The following is a 20,009-nucleotide window of genomic DNA, read 5'->3' on the forward strand; positions in this document are numbered from 1 at the left end:
CTCTTGCATAACATTTGTGCGGTCTCTCCCAGATGGCCTTGGGGATACCAGCTGCAGAGGGCAATCAGGCCATAAACTAGGATGGAGGAACAAGGTGCACTGGCCCCTTATCAGACTCCAAAGGGCTGAGTGTGCACCCGAGCCCCAGGGCCTTCGGAAACAAGGGGGTGGACAGGATAGTCAGGGCCCCTGGGGGCTGTGGGCAGGAATGCCAGAAACAGGCCAGGAGCCAGGTCCAAGTGACAACACTTTAATTCCCATGGGGGCCCCAGGGCCCCAGCTGTCTGGTCTCCCTGTGCTCAGGGTGAGAGAACAGGGCCCAGCCTGGGGCACGGTGTCCATCCACTTGTGGTCTCAGGGGGCCTTCAGTAGCCATCATCAGCCCAGGTGACCTCATAGTCCGGGTACTTAGCTTTGATCTTCTCGGTAGTGATGGAATGCTGAGCACGCCCATAACCCTGAGAAAAGGGGGCAGGTGCTGACACCACTTAAGCCTTTCAGTTGCCCCTTCCCTGGTCTGGTGCAGACCACCCTGGGGGCGCTCCAGGGACAAGGAAGTCTCCGTGTCCATTAGGCCATTCATCTGGAGGCCTGCTGGACATCGTGAGGCTAAACGTGGTGGCGGCTTTGACTGAAGGAGGGGGGATCTAAGTTCCGCAGCAAAGGGTGGTGGGGGTACCCCAATACTGGCAGCCTGAGGGGCAGCAAAGGTTAAGAGAACCCAAGGTTGTGAGCACAAGCTCCGGACCCCTCACCATGGAGTAGCCGTACACGTGGATCTTCTTGTCCTGACTCTGGTGGGAGATGCGCCCGCCGCCCAGGCACTCGCAGCCGCAGCCCTTTCTCTGTATCTCGCCCGACACTTTATCGTAGATGTCGGCTGCGAGAGAGGGCGGACTCAGGACGTGCTCAGAGGCCAGGTGCACCCCCTACATCCGAGTCCTCAGTGCAGAGACGGGGACTCGGGATGCGGCCATGAGCAGCCGGCGGGGCTACAGTAACATACCCCCTCCCCGCCCGCGCCCCCCACCCCCAAAGAAGAATGACTCCTTGGAGCCCACACTGGGTGAGCAGCCTCGGACGCTCTAACTTCTGCGGAGTCTGGGGTTTCCGACTCACCCCTGAGCCCCGGCCCACAGACCCTGAGCCCTCAGATCCGCCCCAAGCTCCCAGCCCCGCCCCTCCCAGCCTTTCGGACGCCGATCGGGCTCCCGGATCCCGGCCCTTCCCCTAAGTTCGGCCCATCAGAGGCTGACGACGGCTCCGCCCTAAGACTCTAACTCCACCCCCTCAGCACAACACTATAGGCGCTGGCCCCGCCCCTCGGACGTCGGCCCCGCCCTCACCGTGGTACTCGGCCCACTTGTAGCCGCGCACAATCTCTTTACTCTCCGCGTCTTTGGCGTCGGAGGGTGGTGCCGTGTGGACTCGAATCAGCACATATTTGAAGACGCCGTCAGAGTCGATGTCCACATCGGAAATCTCAGCGAGGCCCGCTGCCGCCATGTTTTACCGGCGTGCGCCCAGACCCCCAGCTTCTGCAGCCCCTACCCCACTTCCCAATCTGGGTCAATGTAGACGGTGCAAGGGGTAGGCTCTTGGAAAGCCTTGACTAATCCTGTGGTGAGATGCTGCCCAAGCCGTGTAACCACAGCCAATCGTATTACGATTCGAAGCGTAGCCTAGCCAATCGCAACCCAGCTCTTAAACTTGGACCCACACTGGTTACACTTAAAGGGGAACGAGGAAATTGGGAGGGAGGGAACTGTGATTAAAATCCTGCCGACTGAAAAGATATTTTCCAGTAGTGCGGGGGAGTTGGCGGCAGCGGCTGACAGGCGCCTCTGGAGGGGGCACTTAGAAGCTAGGAGGCTGCCTGGAGCCCGAGTGATGCGCCCCAAGTCCCCACCCTTTGCTGCTCAGGGACCCCCGGAAGCTGTCCGGACTTCCCCTCCTCGCGCCCTCTCCCCCCCCTCCCCCCCCGGTCTTCAATGAGGCAGCCGGGGCTACATTCAAGTTCTAGTTTACTTGGCTCGAAAGCGCTTGCCCTCTGGAAACAATCATTCCAGGGCCGCTCCGAGCCGCTTCTCGGGTGAGGGACCGAGTGCAGGGGGCCCGGGGTGGCGGCCGCTTTAGGAGACCGCGAAAGCGGGGCGCCGCGGCCGGTGCAAAGGAGCTTGCGGTGCAAATGCGCAGGCGTGTCGGGGGCGGAGGGACTGGCAGGATCCCGGGTGGGCGAGCAGTAGGGGCTGGGGGTGCCCACGATTTAGCTCGTTCGATACCCCCCTCCCTGATGTGATGGAAGGTTGGGGACTCCAGGAGGAGGGTCCTTTTGGACAGCGCACAGTCTTTTCTCAGCTTCCGGTCTCACCCCCTCCCTGGCCTACAGTCGTCTCCTATCCTGGTCACTGGGATCTCCGTGAGTTCCCGAGGGCGGGGGCCTGAGGGTTGCCTCCGGCTTTCAGTCACCTGCACGGGACCCAATCAGAGCAAGCGCTGAACCACATCTGTTGTGATCCTACCGGTCATCCCGCCTCCGCTGGACCCCACATCGTTCTACCGGCTCGTTCCCGCACCTGCTCCCACCTGTTCTGCAGCCCCCACCCCGTCAAGGCCTTACTCATCCATCCTTTGCAAGTGTGTCTGCATCCAGAGGGTCTAGGGACAGCACTGTCATTGTGCCCCCACCCCACCCCACCCCACCCCCAGTCAGGCCTCAGCGCAGCAGCGCCACCGCCCTTAGCGCCTGCTTTCCTGCCTGGATACCCAGCCCTCTAACTGGATGGCTTGTGCCGTGGCCTGAAAAATCATCCCTGTCGCTTTCCCGGCGTGCCTTGCAGGCCCAGGCCAGGGCGGGAGTAAGGCCGGAGGTGAGAGGACTGCAGGGTACAGGGCTGCTCATGTGAGGGCCAGACTTGGTCTCTGTCCTACCGGCCAGGGACCAGCGGACAGCACCATGTGGCCCACAGGGCTTTGACAGGACACCGAGGGTGTTCTCCAGTAGATAAGGTGGACACATCCCGAAACAAAGCTGAGGGTCGGATCGATGGGCGACTTTAAAGTGAAGACTAGGGGCTTTGGTCAACACCGGGCTCCAGGAGGAGCGGAAGCCCGCGGACCGATGTGTGCGCGCGGCGGGGATCTCCGCTTGAAGGCAGGGCCCTGGGGGTCCTCAGGCCATCCCGCCTCCCGCGGGGAGCACCAGCGGCTGAGGACCGGTCTCTGGGACCCTAGGGCGAGCCTGGACCGAGAAGGATGGGGTACGGGGGCCAAGTGAAGAGGTTGTTAGTGTGCGGGAAAGAGAGTTGGGGGGGGCGCTGGCAGACAAGGTGGGGGGGAAGGGGGAACTTGGGAGAGTGGCTCAGGGAGCTGGAAGGAAGAGCTATGGGGGACACTCCCGAGGGAGACCGCAGGAAATCAAAGCGGGGCTCCGGCTTAAGAGCTCTGGGTGGAGCCTGGGGCTTGATCTGGACAGCTGGAGCACCCGCCGGCTCACATGAGGTCATCCAGCAGATTGGCGCTGGCCACCCAATCGAGCGCGCGTGGCTCAGAGGCGGCCATGATCATGCACATGAAGGGGCGGCCAGTGCGCCGGTCGGTGGGGTAGATGGTAGTGGGCGTGAAGCGCCGGTTGGCCTCGACGAACTCGCAGAGTTGTTCGTAGACTCGTGGGAACTCGTGGCGCAGGAAGACGCCGCGCAGGCGCAGCTCTCGCTGGATGTGGATGAAGGCGACCTCGCGCGCGCGGCGGCCGGCCTCGCCTTCCTGATCCAGGCCAGCGGTGCCGGGCGGCGGCGTCAGGATCAGCGTCTCCATGTCAGCCTCGCGGCCTCGTGCTAGTGGCGGGCGCGCGGGACTGCCGGCCGCCAGAGCCACCTTGGCGAACTTGCGTACCGTGGGGCCGGCACTGCGCGGCGCGGGTCTGCCAGGGGCCCCGGGGGGCGCCGCACCGGGACCTACAGCCACGGACACGCTGAGCAGGAAGCACTCGGCCGGCTCGTAAAGGCGCCCAGCAGCCGCCAGCTCACGCGCGTAGCCACCCAGGGGCGCGGCGTGTGTAGCCAGCTCGCGCAGCGACAAGTAGGTGGGCGACAGCAGCAGCCCCTCCAGGCCGAAGCGCAGGAAGTTGTCGGCCGAGCCGGGACTCGGGAAGCCCAGGAAGAGCACGCCTCGGCCACGCGACAGGAAGCCGACGCGCGCGATGCGTGAGAAGGCGCGGTGCACCGGGCCGCTGTCACGGCAGAACTGCAGCACGTGGCGGCACACGCTGCCCACGCGGCCGTACACGCAGCGCGCCTTGTGCGCGTCCCAGTCCTCGCGGCGGCACAGACGTGAACAGTAGTAGGTGTAACAACTATGACACGACTTGAAATAGAGGCAGGCATTGAACATAGTCTCGGTGCGCCGACAGCGTGCATTGGAACAGGTCATGAGGTCATCCTCGTCGGCGCTGGGCTCTGGGGACGCGTCGGCCGCCTCCCCTGAGCCCGCCGGCTCCTCTGCGCTGCCGGCGGAGGCGGGCGGCGAGCGAGCCAGCGCCAGCGCGGTGCCTGCGGGCCTCAGGTCCAGCAGACGATGAAGCTGGCTGCCCGGGCTACCAGCCGCGCGCTCGGCGGCCGGGCCTACTGGGGGCCTCGAGTCGATGACCAAGTCTGTGATAAGCTCGTCTAGCTGCTCCAGGCTGCGCTGGCGACCCGGGGCAGGGCCGTCGGCCGCAGTGGGCGGCGGCGGCTGCTTGTGGCTCCCAGACACCTCCCAGGCCCTGGCCGACGGGCGCTCTGCGATGCGAAGGTCGTTGTCCGTAATGGTGATCTCTGGTGTGACATACCAGGCTCGGCCTAGGCCTTCGCCAGCGCGACCTTTCTCTGACAGCGACGTCTCAGACAGAGACAGCGCCGCGTAGCGCCGGGGGGAGGTGGACAAGTTTACGATGACCGGTGGGCGCCTGCCTTCGGGGGATGAGGCTCGAGGCTCACGCGCTTCACGCCCCAGCAGGTTCTCATAGCTGCGGCCGCGGCCCAGGGGGTCATCCCGACGCGGCGCAGGAGCCAGAATGTTGTCCCAGGAACGAGAGTAGTGGCGGCTGTCGGTGACCAACCGGGGTGGACTGGTACCCGTGCCGCCATGCCACGAGGCGAGCAGCGGCCCAGAGTCCGGGGGCGGTGCCACCTGCAGGGTGCGGTAAGGCCGCGGTCCCCAGTCGCCCCAGGCTGAGCTGCCGCGTGGGTAAGGGTAAGTCCGAGCCAGAGCGTCGCGCTCACGGTACCGTCCCCAGTCCTCCGTATGGAAGGATCGAGCCGCTGGATGGACCCGGGGCTCCTCCGGGACATAGCGAGGGCCGCAGGGCGGGCCGTAGGCGCGGGGCACCTCGTTGTAGTAGGAGCGGGAGGGAGGCTCCTGTATCGGGAAGGCCCGGACTTCCCCCGTGTAGTAGCCGCCCCCATGCCGAGGACTGGGACCCGGAGGCTCTTCAGATGCATAAGGCCTGGGGCAGTAGCCATCGAAGGGAGGGCCTGGGCTGACCGCAAAGCCGCCGCCGGGGTAGACCTCGGGATCCTCGGTGTAGAAGAATTGGGTGGGACCTGGTGGGGTGGCGAAAGACAGGCTGCGGCGCTCTGCATAATCCCGGGGCCCAGGCAGGGGCCCGTCGCAGTACAGCGCTCGGGGGTCCGCACAGTACGAGTCGCTGGGGGTGGGCGTGCGGGACAGTGCCACATGCCGAGGGCCTGGAACTGTGCGGCTGTGCAGCTGAGGGGCGCCGCGGACCCAAGGCGCAGCGTTAGCGAGCCCGGAGGGCCGCGGGCCCCGGGCGGCGTGCTGCAGCACCGCGTCGTCCGGCTTGATGTCCAGGCGACAGCGAACGTGCGGGGCGGGCCCCGGGTGCAGCTCCGGTGGCGGGCAGCGGCCAGCGGTGGCACACAGGGGTGCTATGCGGCCGGGGCCGCCCCGTTGCGGCTGTAGTTTGATGGGGTGCACTTCGTTGGCGAGTGCACGCAGCGCCGGGTAGGCAGCTTCCCGGCGCGGAGACGCCTCGGTGCGCGCTGCCCGCTGGGCTTCCCGGCCTCGGCGGGGCAACACTGGGGGTGAGGCAGGAGCAGCGGGCACCAGGCCCGGGGGGGCGCGCGGCGTGCTCTTGGAGCGGGCGCGGCGCCGGGTCTCGCCGTCGCGAGGCCTGGGGCGCGGCGCTGCGGGCTCTGAGGGTGGCAGATCCGGTTGCCCGTGCCCTCGCTGTTCCTCCATGGTCGGGCCGTCCAGCGCCTCCAGAAAGTCGAAGCTGCGGCAGTGGCGCTTATTGAAAGGCGCGGGCGCGGTAGGCCGGGCCATGGGGCGCTCACATGTCGGACGGCGCGAGGCTGGGCCCGGAGCCGCCACTTTGATGTCCTGGTACACGGTTGACACCAGCAGATCCGGCGGGTCCGTGCGGGTCATCTTAAAAGAGGTCCCCACGCTGGTGACTCTAGCTCACTTAGCCTGGAGGGGCTTTCGCCCTAAGGAAAAGATCCGGGTCAGAGACCCCGACTCACCTCCGCTACCGCCACCCCAGCACAGACCCGTTTTACCTGGGGCGTAGTGGGCGTGGCAGCCCTGCCTGTGGGCTGTGGCCGAGGGCGCCGGCTCCATGTCCACGACCCAGGCACCTGCGAGAGGAAGCCATTGGTCTAGCCAGCTAGGCCGGCCCCTCCCCCCAGACCGTTCCACTTTGGGCACGGGCTTCTGGGATGGGGCGGGGCATGCGAGCGATGCCTGTGGCTCTGGTTTCCGTCTTTTGCCCCCACCTCGTCTCCGTGTCAGCCCCCACCTGCGGGTGAGAGATTAGGGGCGTGGTCCCCACTGGCGGGATAGTGGGACAATTTTTTTGTTTTGACCTTATTTACAAACTCCAACATTGGGTGCCTGCAGCCCTTGCTAGCACGCCCCCTGCAAGGCGTTACTCCCACCGCCCACTGGCTTGATGAACCATTTCTGGCCGGGCCGGGCACAGACCCTCCCTTGGGCTTAAAGGTGCTTGTCCTCATTGCCGCGAGGCGGAAGCCTGAATCCTGATTGCGAACCCGCTGCGGGCTGGTCCCAGCCAGGATGAATCTCTAGGAGCACACACGGCCGGAAAACCTCATGTTCTTTGCAGAAGCCTCCTTGGACCCCACCGTGATGGTTGGGGCAGATACGACAGGGCGGGGAGCGCGACCCCCGCCCCCAGATTTGCACAAATGCAGACGCCCCACAGCGTGTGGCCGCCGCCTGGCAGCGAGAAGACGAGCCGGCTGCAGAACCACGTGGGGGAACGTGTGAGCTGAGCTCATGGCCGCCGTTCTCCGCGTGCATCCGAACAGCCGTGCGCCTGATCCAAAGGGGAGTCGCAGAGGCAGGGGGTGGCGGGACAAGCCCCTTCCCCCACGGCTACGCGGCGAGGGCCCGCCCCCATCGGCGCCGGAAGACTCCATGGAAACCGCGTTCCCGCGGCCCCCACACTGTAGGCTGGGCCGGCACCCCTAATCAGCAGGCTACTCTTAACCACGTCCCTTCAGGGTCCCGGCGGGCCGTGAAGGGGAGGGGGCTACCCACAGCGCCTGCGCCTCGGGCTGTGCAGGGCGCCCATGTCCAGAAGGTCACATGCGACCCTGTCGCCTGGCTCCCATCGGGAACACCCTCACAGTCAGCTGAGGGGAGGGAGGGAGTAGGGGAAAGTCGGAAGCCATCCGTCACCTAGCAAGCCATCAGGTGGACGCGCCGATACGGGTCTCAATGGGACGACCCTCTGGGTCCCCGGTGTGCACAGGCTGTAGACACGACCTCTGGGTCGTGGCCATGAGGTCACAGTCCCTGAACCCACCCCAACCTTGTCCCATCCCAGGTTCTGAAGACCATCCCCACTTTACCTCCCCCACCATCCTGAGCTCAGAGCCAGGCCAGGATCAGGGCCGGTGACGGAGCGAGGCTCCGCCCCAGGGAAGTGGCAGCGCGGTCCTTGCCGGCTGCGGCTGTCAGCAGCTGGACGCAGTGACAGCCCCTACCCAAAGGTTGGCTCGACCCCATCCAAGGTCTCAGACATTGCTAAGCCCTCGCGGTCGGCCGGCCCAGCCCCAGGCCCTGGCCCGAGCAACCCGGTCGGTCAGTATCGCTGGGGGCGGGGACTCTCCATCCTTGCAGACGCAGGCGATGACCCCGGCCTGCGACTGCGGTGTGACCCCCGCCCCCTACCTGGTATTGCTCCGCTGCCCGAGCCCCGGTGGGCTGCGGAGCCCGAATGTTAGCACTGCTGCGTTCCCGGCGCCGGCAGAAGCTTCGAGGCAGCATCGCCGCTCACGGACCGGCCGCTCTGTGCTGCCCCCGGTGGCGGCCGAGAGGGCGGCACTTAAAGGGGCCGCGCCGCAGGTGAGGCTGCTGAGCTGGGTTCCCACTGGGGCTGAAGGAATCCCGCTGGGTACCCAGGGCACCCACCTAACTTGGTGACCGCGCTGGCCTTGCCAGGCCCCACCCACGGGGCACGTCTCGGGGCACGTCTCGGGGCAGCATCTGGCGGGGCAGGAGTCTCCAAACAGGCTCTGGAGTCATCAGGCCTGACGGCCTCAAACCAGGCTGAGCAGATGGACAGCTTCCTGGCCACTGGTCCTCACCCGCTGTGGTCCAAGGTGCCAACACAGGCATCAGTGACCAGATGGTGGTACAGCCTTCAGCCCAAGTGTCAGCTAGGCAGGTCCCCACCCCAGATCCTGTCAACTGCAGGATAACTGGGACCTGGTAGGTCCTGGCAGGGACACCTCTAGGTCAGTCCCCTGCCAGGGAGCACACATCCTGACCTCTGGGCGGGGTAGGCTGAGAGGTAAAGCATGAAGTTCTGTGGTGTTCAGTGAATGCTACCTGTCCCCCAGAATTGGAAAGGGGGGGGGGGATTGTAACAATTGTGCCCCAGCTGTCCCTGGTCATTGCCCTGGTTTGGAGCAGAACTCTGCTCAACCTCTTTTGGAAGGGCCGTTGTCTGCAACAGGAGCTGTTCCCGAATCAACAGTGGAGCTGCTGGGCGAGTGGGGGCGCGTCCAGGAGGGTGGCTTCAGCAGGGGCATGGCGCACGCACTAGGTCTGTAGCCACCCAGACAACCCACAACTGGGGCCCAAAGTCACCCAGCCTGTGTCCCCAGGGAGCCCCAAAGGCAGGCAGAGAAGACAGGGCTCCACATAAAACAGGAGAGCTTTATGGTCCAGTGGAGTGTTTGGAAGAGGATGCAATGATGAGCCCTGTGCCCCTCCGGCCCAAGGTGCCTGGAAGATCCGTGTCCCCACCATGTGTGGGGCTGAGCGGGCGGTGGGCATCGAGGAGCCGAGCGGTGTGCCCCTTGTAAACAGACCCTGCAGGTCCCTTGCAGGCCTCAGTCCCATCCCTGAGAAATGCTAAGGGCCGCAGTGGCGGTCCCCAAGCCCCCCACATCACTGAGGGCACTAGCCCTGCCTGCTTGCCACCCATGCCTGCCGCTGGGGGAGGGGAAGGGGGCTTTGGCCAGGCCCCTCCGGTGAGGAAGCTGGGCTGCGGGAGGGGTGGCAAGGTGGGCCGTCCTCTGCCACCAGCCACAGGTTTGCCGCTGCTGCAGTGTCCGTGGCCAGGCCTAGAGCTCCTCGTAGTCCCCGCCCCCGCGGAGCTGGCTGCTGGGGGCCCCGCCCCCCAGGAAAGCTTCGAGCTCGTCAGCGGCCTCCTTCCGGCTCCGAGGCGCCTTCTTTTTCTTCTTCTGCTCCCTGCCCTCCTCCTTCTCCTTACTCTTCCGGTGTCTGCTCTTCTTCTTAGCCGCCTTGTCTTCCTCCTGGAGCGGGGGCAGGGGGGTAGTGGCCCACCCCGGGGGGACCCTGAGCCCCAGCTCCTTGCTTCGTTTCTTTTTCTTCTTTTTCTCTCTGGAGGGGGCTTTCCCGTCCTTATCTGCAGAGAGCAGAAAGCCAGTGGGTGCCTTGGGGCTCTGGGCCTTCCCGGTGGGACCCACTCTTCTACTGTCTCCACAGCCCCTTTGCTCCTCGGCAGCCCACATGGGACAAGGGCTCTGAGGTGTCTGAGCAGTCCCTCACCCCAGCATGTATAAGAGAACCCCAGGAACTCAGCTCTGTGTGTGTGTGTGTGTGTGTTATTAAGTAGCGCCACAGTGAGAGGACTTTACGGGGTGGGCCAGTCAGCTCACAGGTGACATCCAGTATCACACGGAAGGACACGTGGCCATGGATCACTCTGCTTGGCCAGCCTTGTCTTTCCTGTGAATGGTGGGGTATCCCAGGCCTGGAGAGGTGACCCACTTCTCTGTCCTTGGAAGCTGTGGCATTCCCTGACAGGCACATAGCTGAGGCCAGACAGACTCACCGTCCTCACTGCTGTCCCTGGGGCCTGGCTCCCCAAGGCCCAGCCCGAAGAGATCAGCATCGTTCTTGGGTCTGAAAGTGGGGGCAGGGGGTCGAGGGGGCTGTGCTGGGGCAGGGTCCTCATCAGTTAAGTCGGAGAGGTCCTCACGGACAGGAAATGCATCCTGGGAGAACACCAGGCAGGTCTGGGTTAGTCATCTCGGGAGCCCTGCAGAGCCATAGCACCCGGCATCTGTCTGTCCACTCAGGGCCCACCTCCTGGGTCTGGGCACGCATCCCTACTGGGCAGCCGCTCACCACTCTCCGCTGAGCGTCCGACTCCTCACTCTCAAAGTCAGGGTCATCCATGACGAAGGACAGCATCTGGGCAGCGATAGGCCCCTCAGGGTCACTTTCTGATGATGCTGACTGCTCAGCCCGGGCACCCTCAGGTCTGCGGGAGGTGACCCCCGATGCTTGCACCTCGAGGCTACCTTTGCCCCCACCAGGTGTCTCCAGCACCTGAGACTCCTGTGCTGGTGAGGGGGCGGCCTCAGCCTGAAGCTCCAGTGGCTTCGGGTAGGACCTTTGAAACAGGAAGGGGTCAGGGTTCTGACAGCTCCACATTCTAGGCCCAGAACCCACTCAGAGACGCCAAAGGCCCAGCCTGGAAGCGTCCTGGGTGGCCCTTTTCCTGGTCGCAGCCCTGGGGGCACACAGGCCCCCCACCTACCCCTTCCCCTCTGGCTCCAGAACCGTGGCTTTTGCAGGGCCTGCTGGTTTCTCGGATCCGTCACTCTGCAGAGGAGCAGGCTTGCTGGGGAGGGGGTCCACGGGCAGCGTGTCTTCCAGGTCCACGTCGTCCTGGAAACCTGTCACCATCGGGTTCCCAACCAGAGCCTCTCCATCACTGCAAAGCACAGGGATGTGGTCAGAGGCCCTGAGGGGGCAGTCCCTTGTCCCAGTCCGGGCTAGTCATTCCAGTGGGGTTTGGACAGGAGCCACAGGACCACCAGTGAAGGGAGCCCTGTGGGGGCCAGGTAGAGGCCAGCACGGGCCTGTGCTCGTCTGAGGGCCACTTCCTGTGGCTTTGAGCAGAGGTTGGACCCAGCTGGAGTGTCTGCAGGCTGGTGAGGGAAGGATGTGGGGATTTCTCGAGGGATGGGCTGAGGCCCTGTCCTATGATGGAGTGCCTAGGGGGTCCCTGGCATTGTGGTATTGCCTCTTAGGAGGTTGTATACCTCCTAAGATACATGAACCGCCAAGATGCCCAGAACTGCCGGGGGGGGTCAGAGCCTAGCTGGACGTGTGGTGGGGGCCGCCAGGAGAGGGGCTCAGGCACCGGAGTCCAGTGGAGGAGGAGCAGAGAGGGCAGCCCTTCCCAGCAGATGCCTGCCCCCCACATCCATGCTGCGCCTCTTGACTGGAAGCTCCCCGGAAATTAACCCTGACTTCACTCCATGGTGTCAGCCATGCCAACACTTCCCAGCTGGAAGTAGTGAAAGGAGGGCCCAAGGCCAAGCCCCAGGACCCTAGCCTTCCCCTCATCCTGGGGGGGAAGCATGTGGACAAACCTCTGCCTCTCCTGGCACCCGTGAAGGGCACTGGGGCAGTGCTTTCAAGAGTCTGAGCAGGTCTTACCCTACCTGTCACTGTCCTGTGGGGGCAGGGTTTTGGTCCTCTTCTCGTCCTTTGGGGGTGCTGCATCCTCCAGGAAGCTGCGGTCCAGGCTGTCTTCAGGAACAAAGTCCTCCACGTTCGGGGCCTCAGCAGGTGGAGTAGGCTCTGTAGGCAGCAGACACAAACCCCCCTCACGTGGCTGCTCTGCCCAGGGAGGGGCTTCCAGACACTTGGGGTCCCCAATGGTTCTGGAGAAGTCAAGGCACAAGGCAGGCGTAGGCACCAGGGGACCTACCTGGAGGTGAGGGGGCTGGCTCAGCCGCAGGTGAGGTCCCAAACAGCCGAGAGATGATGCTGCGCCGCTGGGGTGGGGGCGGGCCAGGGGCCAGGGGGGCTACAGCTGGGGTATGGGGAAGCAGGGCCTCGGCTGGCAGGGAGGGGCAGGAGGAGGGGGGGGCAGGCGGCAGTGGGGCTGGCTGGGGGGTGCCAGGGCTGGAGCTGCTAGGGGACGCAGCCCCTGGAGGGACAACAGGTGACTGGGAACCGGAGGCCGGGCTTTGCCCATTGGTGGTGTGGCCACGGCTTCGTGCATCCATCATCTCGAGGAAGCTGGGGGTAGGAGGGCGGGGCTGAGCAGGGAGCAGAGACCCCCCCCAGCACTAACAGGTTCCCCGGGCACAGTCCCCAGGTCCCGAGGCGGAACACGGACAGGAAACCCAGCATTAATGGGCTCGCTGGGCACAGTAAGAACAGTAAGAGGTGCGTGGAGCCAGCGACAAGCTGCTGACTGGTAGGGCCAGGGCCTGGGTTCCTGGAGCCGCTCGGGGGACCACTAACAGGCCCTTGCACCAGCCCATTACCTAGGTGGGGACCCCACCCCCTGTCCCTAGCCCTAGGAGAGCCAGGGGGGTGGGCCTTTTGAGGTGGGTCTCTGGGTGCCCACAGCTGTGCCACTTTGCATGAGGGTGGTGGTACAGGGGTCTCTAACTGCTCAGGTCCCAGGCCAGCACTAAGACCACCTGTTCTTGTCCCTGGTGGGTAGAGGGGCGCTCACCAGCCTGGCTCTGTCAGGCATGCCCTAAGGCATCTGGAAATGACCTATTCTCCCTCCAGGGACAGGGTTCCACTCCTGCCCACAGGTTGGTCTGCCTCCTGGCCTCAGACCCCTCCAAAGCAGGGGGAGCCTTCTGGGGGTCCTGAGTCCCATGACTCAAGGTGACTGGACCAGGCTTACCGTCATGGTGGGTTGCAGGAGAGGCTACGCCAAGTGGAGTCTGGCGCCTGCACTGGTGGTGACCACAGCCACGCTGCAGAGCTCACCAGTACCACCACGTTCAGTATGGCCACACTGCTGTCCCCCAGCAAGCCCTTCCCCATTCCCTGCATCCCCTGGGGCCCAGGAGCCGCCGGAGCAGCCCAGGATTGGCTCCCCAGGAAGACTCTGGTCTCCTGATTCCGGGCGATGACCTGAGTCTGAGCCTGTGTCTGGTTGGGCACGGACCAGGCAGGGGCGACCTCACCCCACTCCCCAAGTGTGAGCACACACAGCCCAGCCCAGATGAAGCGCACACACATCTTGTCATTCCCAGTGTGGGCATACAGCTGTGCTGCCCACCTGCCCGCCCGCCCCCGGGGGGTAGGGACAGACGAAGCACACACACATTTCGTAATTCTGCTCCTCCGTTTCCTGCTGCACCGACAGCTCCTCCAGCGTAGCGTCCATGTCCAGCTGGTTGGTCTCCAGCTGCCGCAGCAGCGTCTCCCTCTGAGAAAGGAGGGGGACCTGAGCGCACAGGCTCCGAATGTCCCCCACAGGGACAGGCAGTCGGCACAGGAGGGCCTCAAGACCCCAATTTAAGTCGGAAAAGGAAATGTCCGTTCCCTTTCCCCATGTCGGACTCATCACTGCCAACCGTCCTGGGGCCGAGCTTGGGCTGCAGCACCGCTGGACTCCCACAGATCGAGGGGTGGGGGCCTTTCTGGAGGCACCAAGCTCCCCAGCTGAGCCCTAGGCACAGTGCCTCTGTTCTCGGCCCAAAAGTCTGACTCTGGCCCAGAGTCTAGACCTGCGCTGTCCATGGTACCATGGTTCCACTGGTCCACACTTCAGTTCACTCAAGTCAACCCTTTCGTTATCTGTGGGATGTTCGAGGGGACTTCAGAAAGTTGGTGAGAAAAGGCCAGCATCATCTTTTCCTTCGGTTTACCAGCCTCGCCTCAGGTTTCTGGGGAAGCGGCAGCCCCAGGGCAGTATGTGCTGCCACCTGCTGGGGCTCTATAGAACTGCTCACTAAGGACCCCTGTCCCTCAGAGCTGCTGTGTGACGTCCAGTCAGTTCTGACTCACGGCTACCTTGGTAGGCTTTCCAAGGAGCTGCTTTTGAGTTTGAACCACTAACTTTGTGGTTCAAACTGACCTTGAGGTCGAGTGTTTATCCCATGACACCACAGCAGTAACTGCGTTGAAATATTGCCCACACGTCCATTTGCACATGCCTTCCACCACTGAAAACAGGAGGTCAAGAGAGGGCTGAGGAAAATGCACAGCCCGAGGAGGGGGGTGTCTACTGGACACCACGCAAAGGACAATGCAGGAGACAAGGTGTCGGCAGTGATGGTGGGGAGGTTTCTGGGGGAGGAGGGACAGGGGTCTGGGCTGTAAGCCCACTGGTGGTGGCTGTGGGCCGTGGAGTCGGTTCCGACTCATAGTGACCCTGGACAGGGTTTCCGAGGCTGTAAATCTTTACTGGAGCAGAAAGCCTCATCTTTGTCCCGCGGAACAGCTGGTAGTTTCAAACTGCTGACACCTTAAGGTTCACAGCCCGATTCATAATCACTATGCTACCAGAGTTCCTTAAGCCCACTGGAACGAGCCAAAGGGGAACCTTCAGAGTCCCGACGAGGAGAGGTGCCCCGGCCTTTTGGAGAGCTTGAGGTTAAGGAGTGGGCAGAGGGCAGGGCACGGGGTCTGCACAGTGCACGCAGAGGGGTGTCCAAGTCAGACCAGCACAAGCTCAGGCCCCCTTCTGCCAGGACCCACCTGCAGCTGCAGAAAAGGGATGTTGAAGAACTTGTGAAGGTATTTTAGGCCGAAACTGTTCTTCATGGAGGACTCAGCATAGCGGAAGGAGGATGAGCCCGGGGGCCTGTCACCATGAAGAACACAGGTATGAAAGACACAGCAGACAGCTGGCTCCGTGCCACCATGGGCCACACCGTGCCGGGGCTACCCACCCAGCTGTCCCGGAGAAGGCCCAGTGCACCAGTCATGGGGCCAAGTGGGCTGGGGGAGGGGACGGGCCTGCTGAGACCAGTCCATGGCGGCTCCTCAGGGTAGCGCCCCAGATGCCGCCACCACCCACCTGTCCAGGTGGTCGATGAGGTCACGCACGTCATCGGGCAGGATCACCCGGTGTTCCCCCATGTCACGGTAGTTGCCCAACACGCATACGGGGACGTGAGTTGGCACTTTGGGCAGCTCACGCAGGATGTAGTTGAAGGTCCTGTGGGGACGGGCGCAGTGAGGCTGCAGGGGAAGCCCAACTGCCCTGGAGCTCTGGAACCGTCCCCCCAACCCCCCCACCATGGTGGGAGCTGCTCTCAGTGGGGGAAGCCACATCCTGTGAGGCCACCAGTGAACTGCTGGACCTGGGCGGGAGCTTGGGGAGCCCTCACCTCCTGATCAGAGGGCGGCCCATGGTCTCAGGGGTACAGAAAGTAGAGCTGCCCCCTCCCTCACCACTGCTTGGTGATGTCGAACATCATGACCACCCCGTTGCAGTTCTTGTACACGTCCAGGAACTCAGCGTCCAGGGCCAGCTCGGACTCCGCCTGAGGAGGCAGGGAGAGGTGGAGGCATCACACCCCCTGACCCCACCCTGTCGGAAGGGACAGGACTCCTAGCCCCAGCCTCAGGCTCGTGTCCACTGAGCAGGTGGCTACAGCCCTGGGGAGGCTCCAACCAGGTGCACCTACCTCCTGAGGGTCGTTCTCCATTTTCAAGGCATCCCCGCGCCTCTTGCATTTTCCTTATGAAGAGACAGACGGGGGTTATGGATCACGCTGCCCCTGCCTCCAGGGTGTGGGCCATCTAGACACCCGGGCCCAGTGACCACCACAGGGGGTGGGCTGCCCAACCTGAGTAGCCAAGGCCATGAAGATGGGAAGATGGGCTGCAGTCAAACCTCCGAGGGGCCTAGAAGCCATGCAGCCTGAGACAGGCCAGGACCCTTGCAGTGAATGGTAGTTGGTCTCTCGGGGACCCCAGCCCTGGCGCACTTCTCTGCCAGAAGGAGCCACTCAGAAGGCTGGACCAGCTTGGCTGGAAGTCCCACCCAACAAGTCAGACCCAGGAGACTGCAGCCAGGAAGGGACAGTCACACTGGGTGGAAACCACTGTCATTACTAGTTGTTGTGTCCTCAAGAGGACATGCGTCCCTGAGGCATGGCCACTCTCGGGCTGGAAGGGGACAGGACCTACTGCTGGTGGATGAGCACTGGGTACTTCAAACATCCACGCACACAACACCTCACAGAGCACACAACACCCCACAGAGCACACAACACCCCACAGAGCACACAACACCTCACAGAGCACACAACACCTCACAGAGCACACAACACCCCACAGAGCACACAACACCCCAGAGCACACAACACCCCACAGAGCACACACCCACCTTTCAGAGTCACCCTCACATGCACACCACACCAACCACACATACCATATACACCTCGCCCACCCCACACTGCACACACGCTCACACCATGCACCACGGCGTGCGGTGGCCACAGGTGCTCACCCAGGGGGTCACCAAGGAGGGACCTGTGGCCTGAGTACAAGGAGAGGCAAGAAGAGGTAAGACAGCCTCGTGAGGACACACTAGGGCCGCTCACCCAGAAAGGAGCCCCCTGAAGGGGCCCAGCAGCCAGCAAGGAAAGGGCGGGCGATGAACGTCTCACAGAACCATGCGGCTCACCTTTGTCAACCACATCCCAGACCTCCACTTTCACAATGTCGTCAGTAGCTGCAACGAAAGGGCCTCAGCTGAACCCCTGCAGTGAGCAGCTCCCACAACCCCCTTGACCAGAACCCCGAAGACGGCACCCCTCGACACCAGCCCCGAGATCCCAAGGGCATCTCTCCACATCTGATTTCACCCAGAGATGCTAGCTCAGGGGGAGCTCCAAGGGACCATGCAGAGAAAAGGGGGCTCATCCTGTGGGAAAGCCTTGTACCCGCTTACTCTGGTAGTTCCCATGCCCCCCATCCCCTTACTCTGGTAGTTCCCGTGCCCCCCCCCATCCCCTTACTCTGGTAGTTCCCGTGCCCCCCTCCCTGCCCCCCTCACTTTTGTAGTTCCAGTGGATGCTGGTGACCTGGATCTCCTGGGTGGGGATGTATTCCTCCAGGAATCTCTTCCCCTGCAGCCGATGCCACAGGGCTGTCTTGCCCGTGTTCCTGTCCCCACGGATCACGATCTTCACTGGGGCAGAGACCAAAAGGAGGGGACAAACCAATGTCACGATGTCACCGACTGTCCTGCCACCACCCGACACAACAGGGGCACCTACCTTCCCCACTCAGCCAGGCACTTCCTAAATGGCCCTGGCTGGGGGGGGTTCCCTGGAACAAATGCTCCCAAGCTCCACCATTGCCCACGGCCGTAGTGCCCAGAATTGCAGTAATCCACTCTTAGCCTCACTCTCACCGTCAGTCAGCGTGTCGAACTGCATGTATGAGTGTGTGTGTGTATTGGGGGGGGGGGACTGCATGTTGCTAGGATATTGGAAACTCTGCCAGCAGTATTTCAGACAGCAGCAAGGTCACCCACAGAGGGAGGACAGGTTTCAGCAGTGACTCCACACTTAGACTAGAAAGACTGGCCTGGTGGTCTCCTCCCCAAAACAAGTCAATAAAACCCATCTGAACCACAACCAATGACAGGTGTTGTTTACAATCTTGGGTGCTGTCGATGGACCAAAGGCTGGTGCTGCTGCTGAGAACGTCCATGCCCATGCTTGTACAGTGCCCAGGGTGAGGATCCTAAAGCTCACCCAGACTCGTATTTCCAAACAGTTTCCTAATGCACTGCCCATTCAACATTCCTAGGCCAGCCCTAGGCAGACACCATAAGGCCCTCAAATGGTCCAAATCCTTTTCCTTGTCTGTTTGGGGGTACAGGTCAGAAGAGACAAGCCCACTGGAGACCTTCTCCTGAGCACCAAGGTCGCTAGCCTTCTACTGACTCAGCGTCTTCGTCTTCACGGATGGACAGTGTCCCCCTTTGGGCTGAGTCCACCTCATTCCTGGGGAGGCTGCGGGATGTCGGTATCTTGTGTCTCAGCTCCAGGGTGAGGCTGGACTTGGGAAAGGAGTCGGTGAGTGTGTCCAGGGAGACCTGTTAAGGCTGGTGGGTTTTGTTCCTTAGGTGTGTGGCAGAACTTGTCAGAGGAGCCAGCCATGATTCCTTCAGGAGATTTCTGCCTCCTGATGCAGTGGCTTTCGTGGTTATGAAAGGCAATTTTGGCAAGTTTTTAGTTTTTTTGAGAATTCATCATTACATCAAGTTTTGCCAGAGGTGTGACACTACAGGATAAGCACTGGACTGCAGGGTAGGTTTGAACTTCAAGGTTCAAACTCACCAGCCGCTCCTTGGAAACCCTATACAGGGTCACTATGAGTCAGAACCAATTCAACACCAACTGGGATGGAGCTCCCAGTGAAATTCAATGTGAGCCAATCTTTCTGGTCTCGGGAACAACTGTTATTATGCCTACTGGTGGAGGCAGTTCCGACTCCCAGAGCCCCCACGTACCCCCACCCCCTCACAACCGTCCCTGTGTTTGGGCTCTCACAGCTACTGTGTCGGTCCATCTCGTCCAGGGTCTGCCTCTTCCCCGCTGACCGTCAGTCTATCCATCCTCCCGCCTGGGCCTCCATCTTCATCGCCACCCACTGCGCTTTATTCTCAAGGGGCTGCTTCCTGCTCCCGGCCTCGACGTCCCCTCTATTTTCTGTAGGTCTTCCTTACTCTTCTCCAGAAAATGTCTTATGTTGTCTTATTACTTTCAGCTTTTCTTCTTCACTACGGCAAACATTCATTCGTTACACATCTTCCCACAGGGTTGCTATGTGGGGACCCTAAAAAGTCTTAATATGTGGGCTTTTTGTTGTCCAATTCTGTTTCCTTATTTCCAATATTTCTTCTTTGCTCGAAAGTGTGCCACTGAATTTCTGAATGTACAATGAAAAATTGTGGACTGTCTTTATTTGGACTTCTAGAGAACGTGTCAGGATATCATCAATTCTTTGAAATACATACGAGCCAGCTTGTCCATGTTCTAGCTGTGGCAGAGGGAACCACGAGGGTTTTCCGGGCATCTCGCCCCACTTTCTCTACGGAAATCAACACCTCAGTGATGGCTTTGGTGCCCGGTGGCTTCCTGTCTGGAGTCAAATCCTGGTGTCCACACCCTCAACTACTTGGATTAACTTTTCTACTGAATTACACAACTGACCTCAATCACTGTGTATTTGTCAATTTCTTCGTTTAGCCCTGTCAGTTTTTCCCATACATGTGTACTGCACTGAAGAGTCACCTTCTGTGTAACGGAACATTAATGAAAAGAAATCATCTCTAACTAAGCAGACACATGTAGAACACGCCACTCACTTCACTCCCAAAACAGCAAAATACACATCTAATCCCAGTGTGCAGGGCGCCTCCTTCAGGGCAGGCCACACTGGAGGGCATAAAGCAAGTCCTGGTAAGCTTTTAAAAGACTGAAATCATTGTAAAAGGTTAAGAAAAGTTTTTTTTTTTTTAAAAAGACAAATCATACAAAGAATGAGGGGGCTTCAAAATGTCTGTGGAGAAGTGGAATGAAAAGGTAAGAGAATTTCCCACGATCTCTTAGGAGCTCCCTCATATTTTCTCTGACAAGAATGGAGTGGAGTTAGACATCACTTGTTGTTATTGTTGTTATGTGCCATCGAGTCGGTTCCGACCCATAGCGACCCTGTACAGGGTTTCCGAGGGTGTAAATCTTTACGGGAGTAGAAAGCCTCATCTTTCT

General features: G+C 61.7%; 3 protein-coding genes across 4 annotated transcripts in view; all 3 read right to left on the reverse strand.

Moving 5' to 3' along the window:
* Positions 1 to 365: 365 nt before the first annotated feature.
* Positions 366 to 1,506, reverse strand: PHPT1 (phosphohistidine phosphatase 1). Of its 2 annotated transcripts, none has more exons than XM_006863682.1 (3): positions 1,347 to 1,506; positions 756 to 880; positions 366 to 458 (listed from the first exon to the last, which is right to left on the reverse strand). In XM_006863682.1, the coding sequence occupies exons 1-3, from the start codon at positions 1,504 to 1,506 to the stop codon at positions 366 to 368; spliced, it is 378 nt and encodes a 125-aa protein (XP_006863744.1). The 2 variants fall into 2 exon arrangements, with proteins under 2 accessions (XP_006863744.1, XP_006863743.1); XM_006863681.1 differs by having other exon boundaries at positions 1,341 to 1,506.
* Positions 1,507 to 3,492: 1,986 nt separating this feature from the next.
* LOC102815717 (chromosome unknown open reading frame, human C9orf172) lies at positions 3,493 to 6,429 on the reverse strand. Its single transcript, XM_006863683.1, has one exon. The coding sequence runs from the start codon at positions 6,427 to 6,429 to the stop codon at positions 3,493 to 3,495; it is 2,937 nt and encodes a 978-aa protein (XP_006863745.1).
* Positions 6,430 to 9,599: 3,170 nt separating this feature from the next.
* The window catches only part of RABL6 (RAB, member RAS oncogene family-like 6), a 22,576-nt gene continuing 12,166 nt past the window's right edge, over positions 9,600 to 20,009 (reverse strand). The window contains exons 2-14 of the mRNA XM_006863798.1: positions 17,282 to 17,416; positions 16,910 to 16,957; positions 15,906 to 15,958; positions 15,670 to 15,761; positions 15,293 to 15,433; positions 14,971 to 15,076; positions 13,593 to 13,696; positions 12,227 to 12,540; positions 11,958 to 12,096; positions 11,045 to 11,221; positions 10,630 to 10,897; positions 10,334 to 10,496; positions 9,600 to 9,904 (exon numbers count right to left, since the gene is read on the reverse strand). Coding sequence (XP_006863860.1) covers positions 9,600 to 9,904; positions 10,334 to 10,496; positions 10,630 to 10,897; positions 11,045 to 11,221; positions 11,958 to 12,096; positions 12,227 to 12,540; positions 13,593 to 13,696; positions 14,971 to 15,076; positions 15,293 to 15,433; positions 15,670 to 15,761; positions 15,906 to 15,958; positions 16,910 to 16,957; positions 17,282 to 17,416 — 2,045 coding nt within the window. The remainder of the gene's footprint in view (positions 9,905 to 10,333; positions 10,497 to 10,629; positions 10,898 to 11,044; positions 11,222 to 11,957; positions 12,097 to 12,226; positions 12,541 to 13,592; positions 13,697 to 14,970; positions 15,077 to 15,292; positions 15,434 to 15,669; positions 15,762 to 15,905; positions 15,959 to 16,909; positions 16,958 to 17,281; positions 17,417 to 20,009) is intronic.

The sequence above is a fragment of the Chrysochloris asiatica genome, unplaced genomic scaffold, assembly GCF_000296735.1.
Source record: "Chrysochloris asiatica unplaced genomic scaffold, ChrAsi1.0 scaffold00056, whole genome shotgun sequence".
Taxonomy (NCBI): Eukaryota; Metazoa; Chordata; class Mammalia; order Afrosoricida; family Chrysochloridae; genus Chrysochloris; species Chrysochloris asiatica.

Bases quoted from the DNA above. Each gene is read 5' to 3' on its own strand.
- PHPT1 (XM_006863681.1), bottom strand. From the start codon at position 1,506: ATGGCGGCAGCGGGCCTCGCTGAGATTTCCGATGTGGACATCGACTCT. The intron at 881-1,340 runs GCGGGGCCGACG...CCTCTCTCGCAG, and splicing joins GGCCGAGTACCACGGTGAGG to CCGACATCTACGATAAAGTG. The intron at 459-755 runs GTGAGGGGTCCG...CCCTTTTCTCAG, and splicing joins ACGTGTACGGCTACTCCATG to GGTTATGGGCGTGCTCAGCA.
- LOC102815717 (XM_006863683.1), bottom strand. From the start codon at position 6,429: ATGACCCGCACGGACCCGCCGGATCTGCTGGTGTCAACCGTGTACCAG.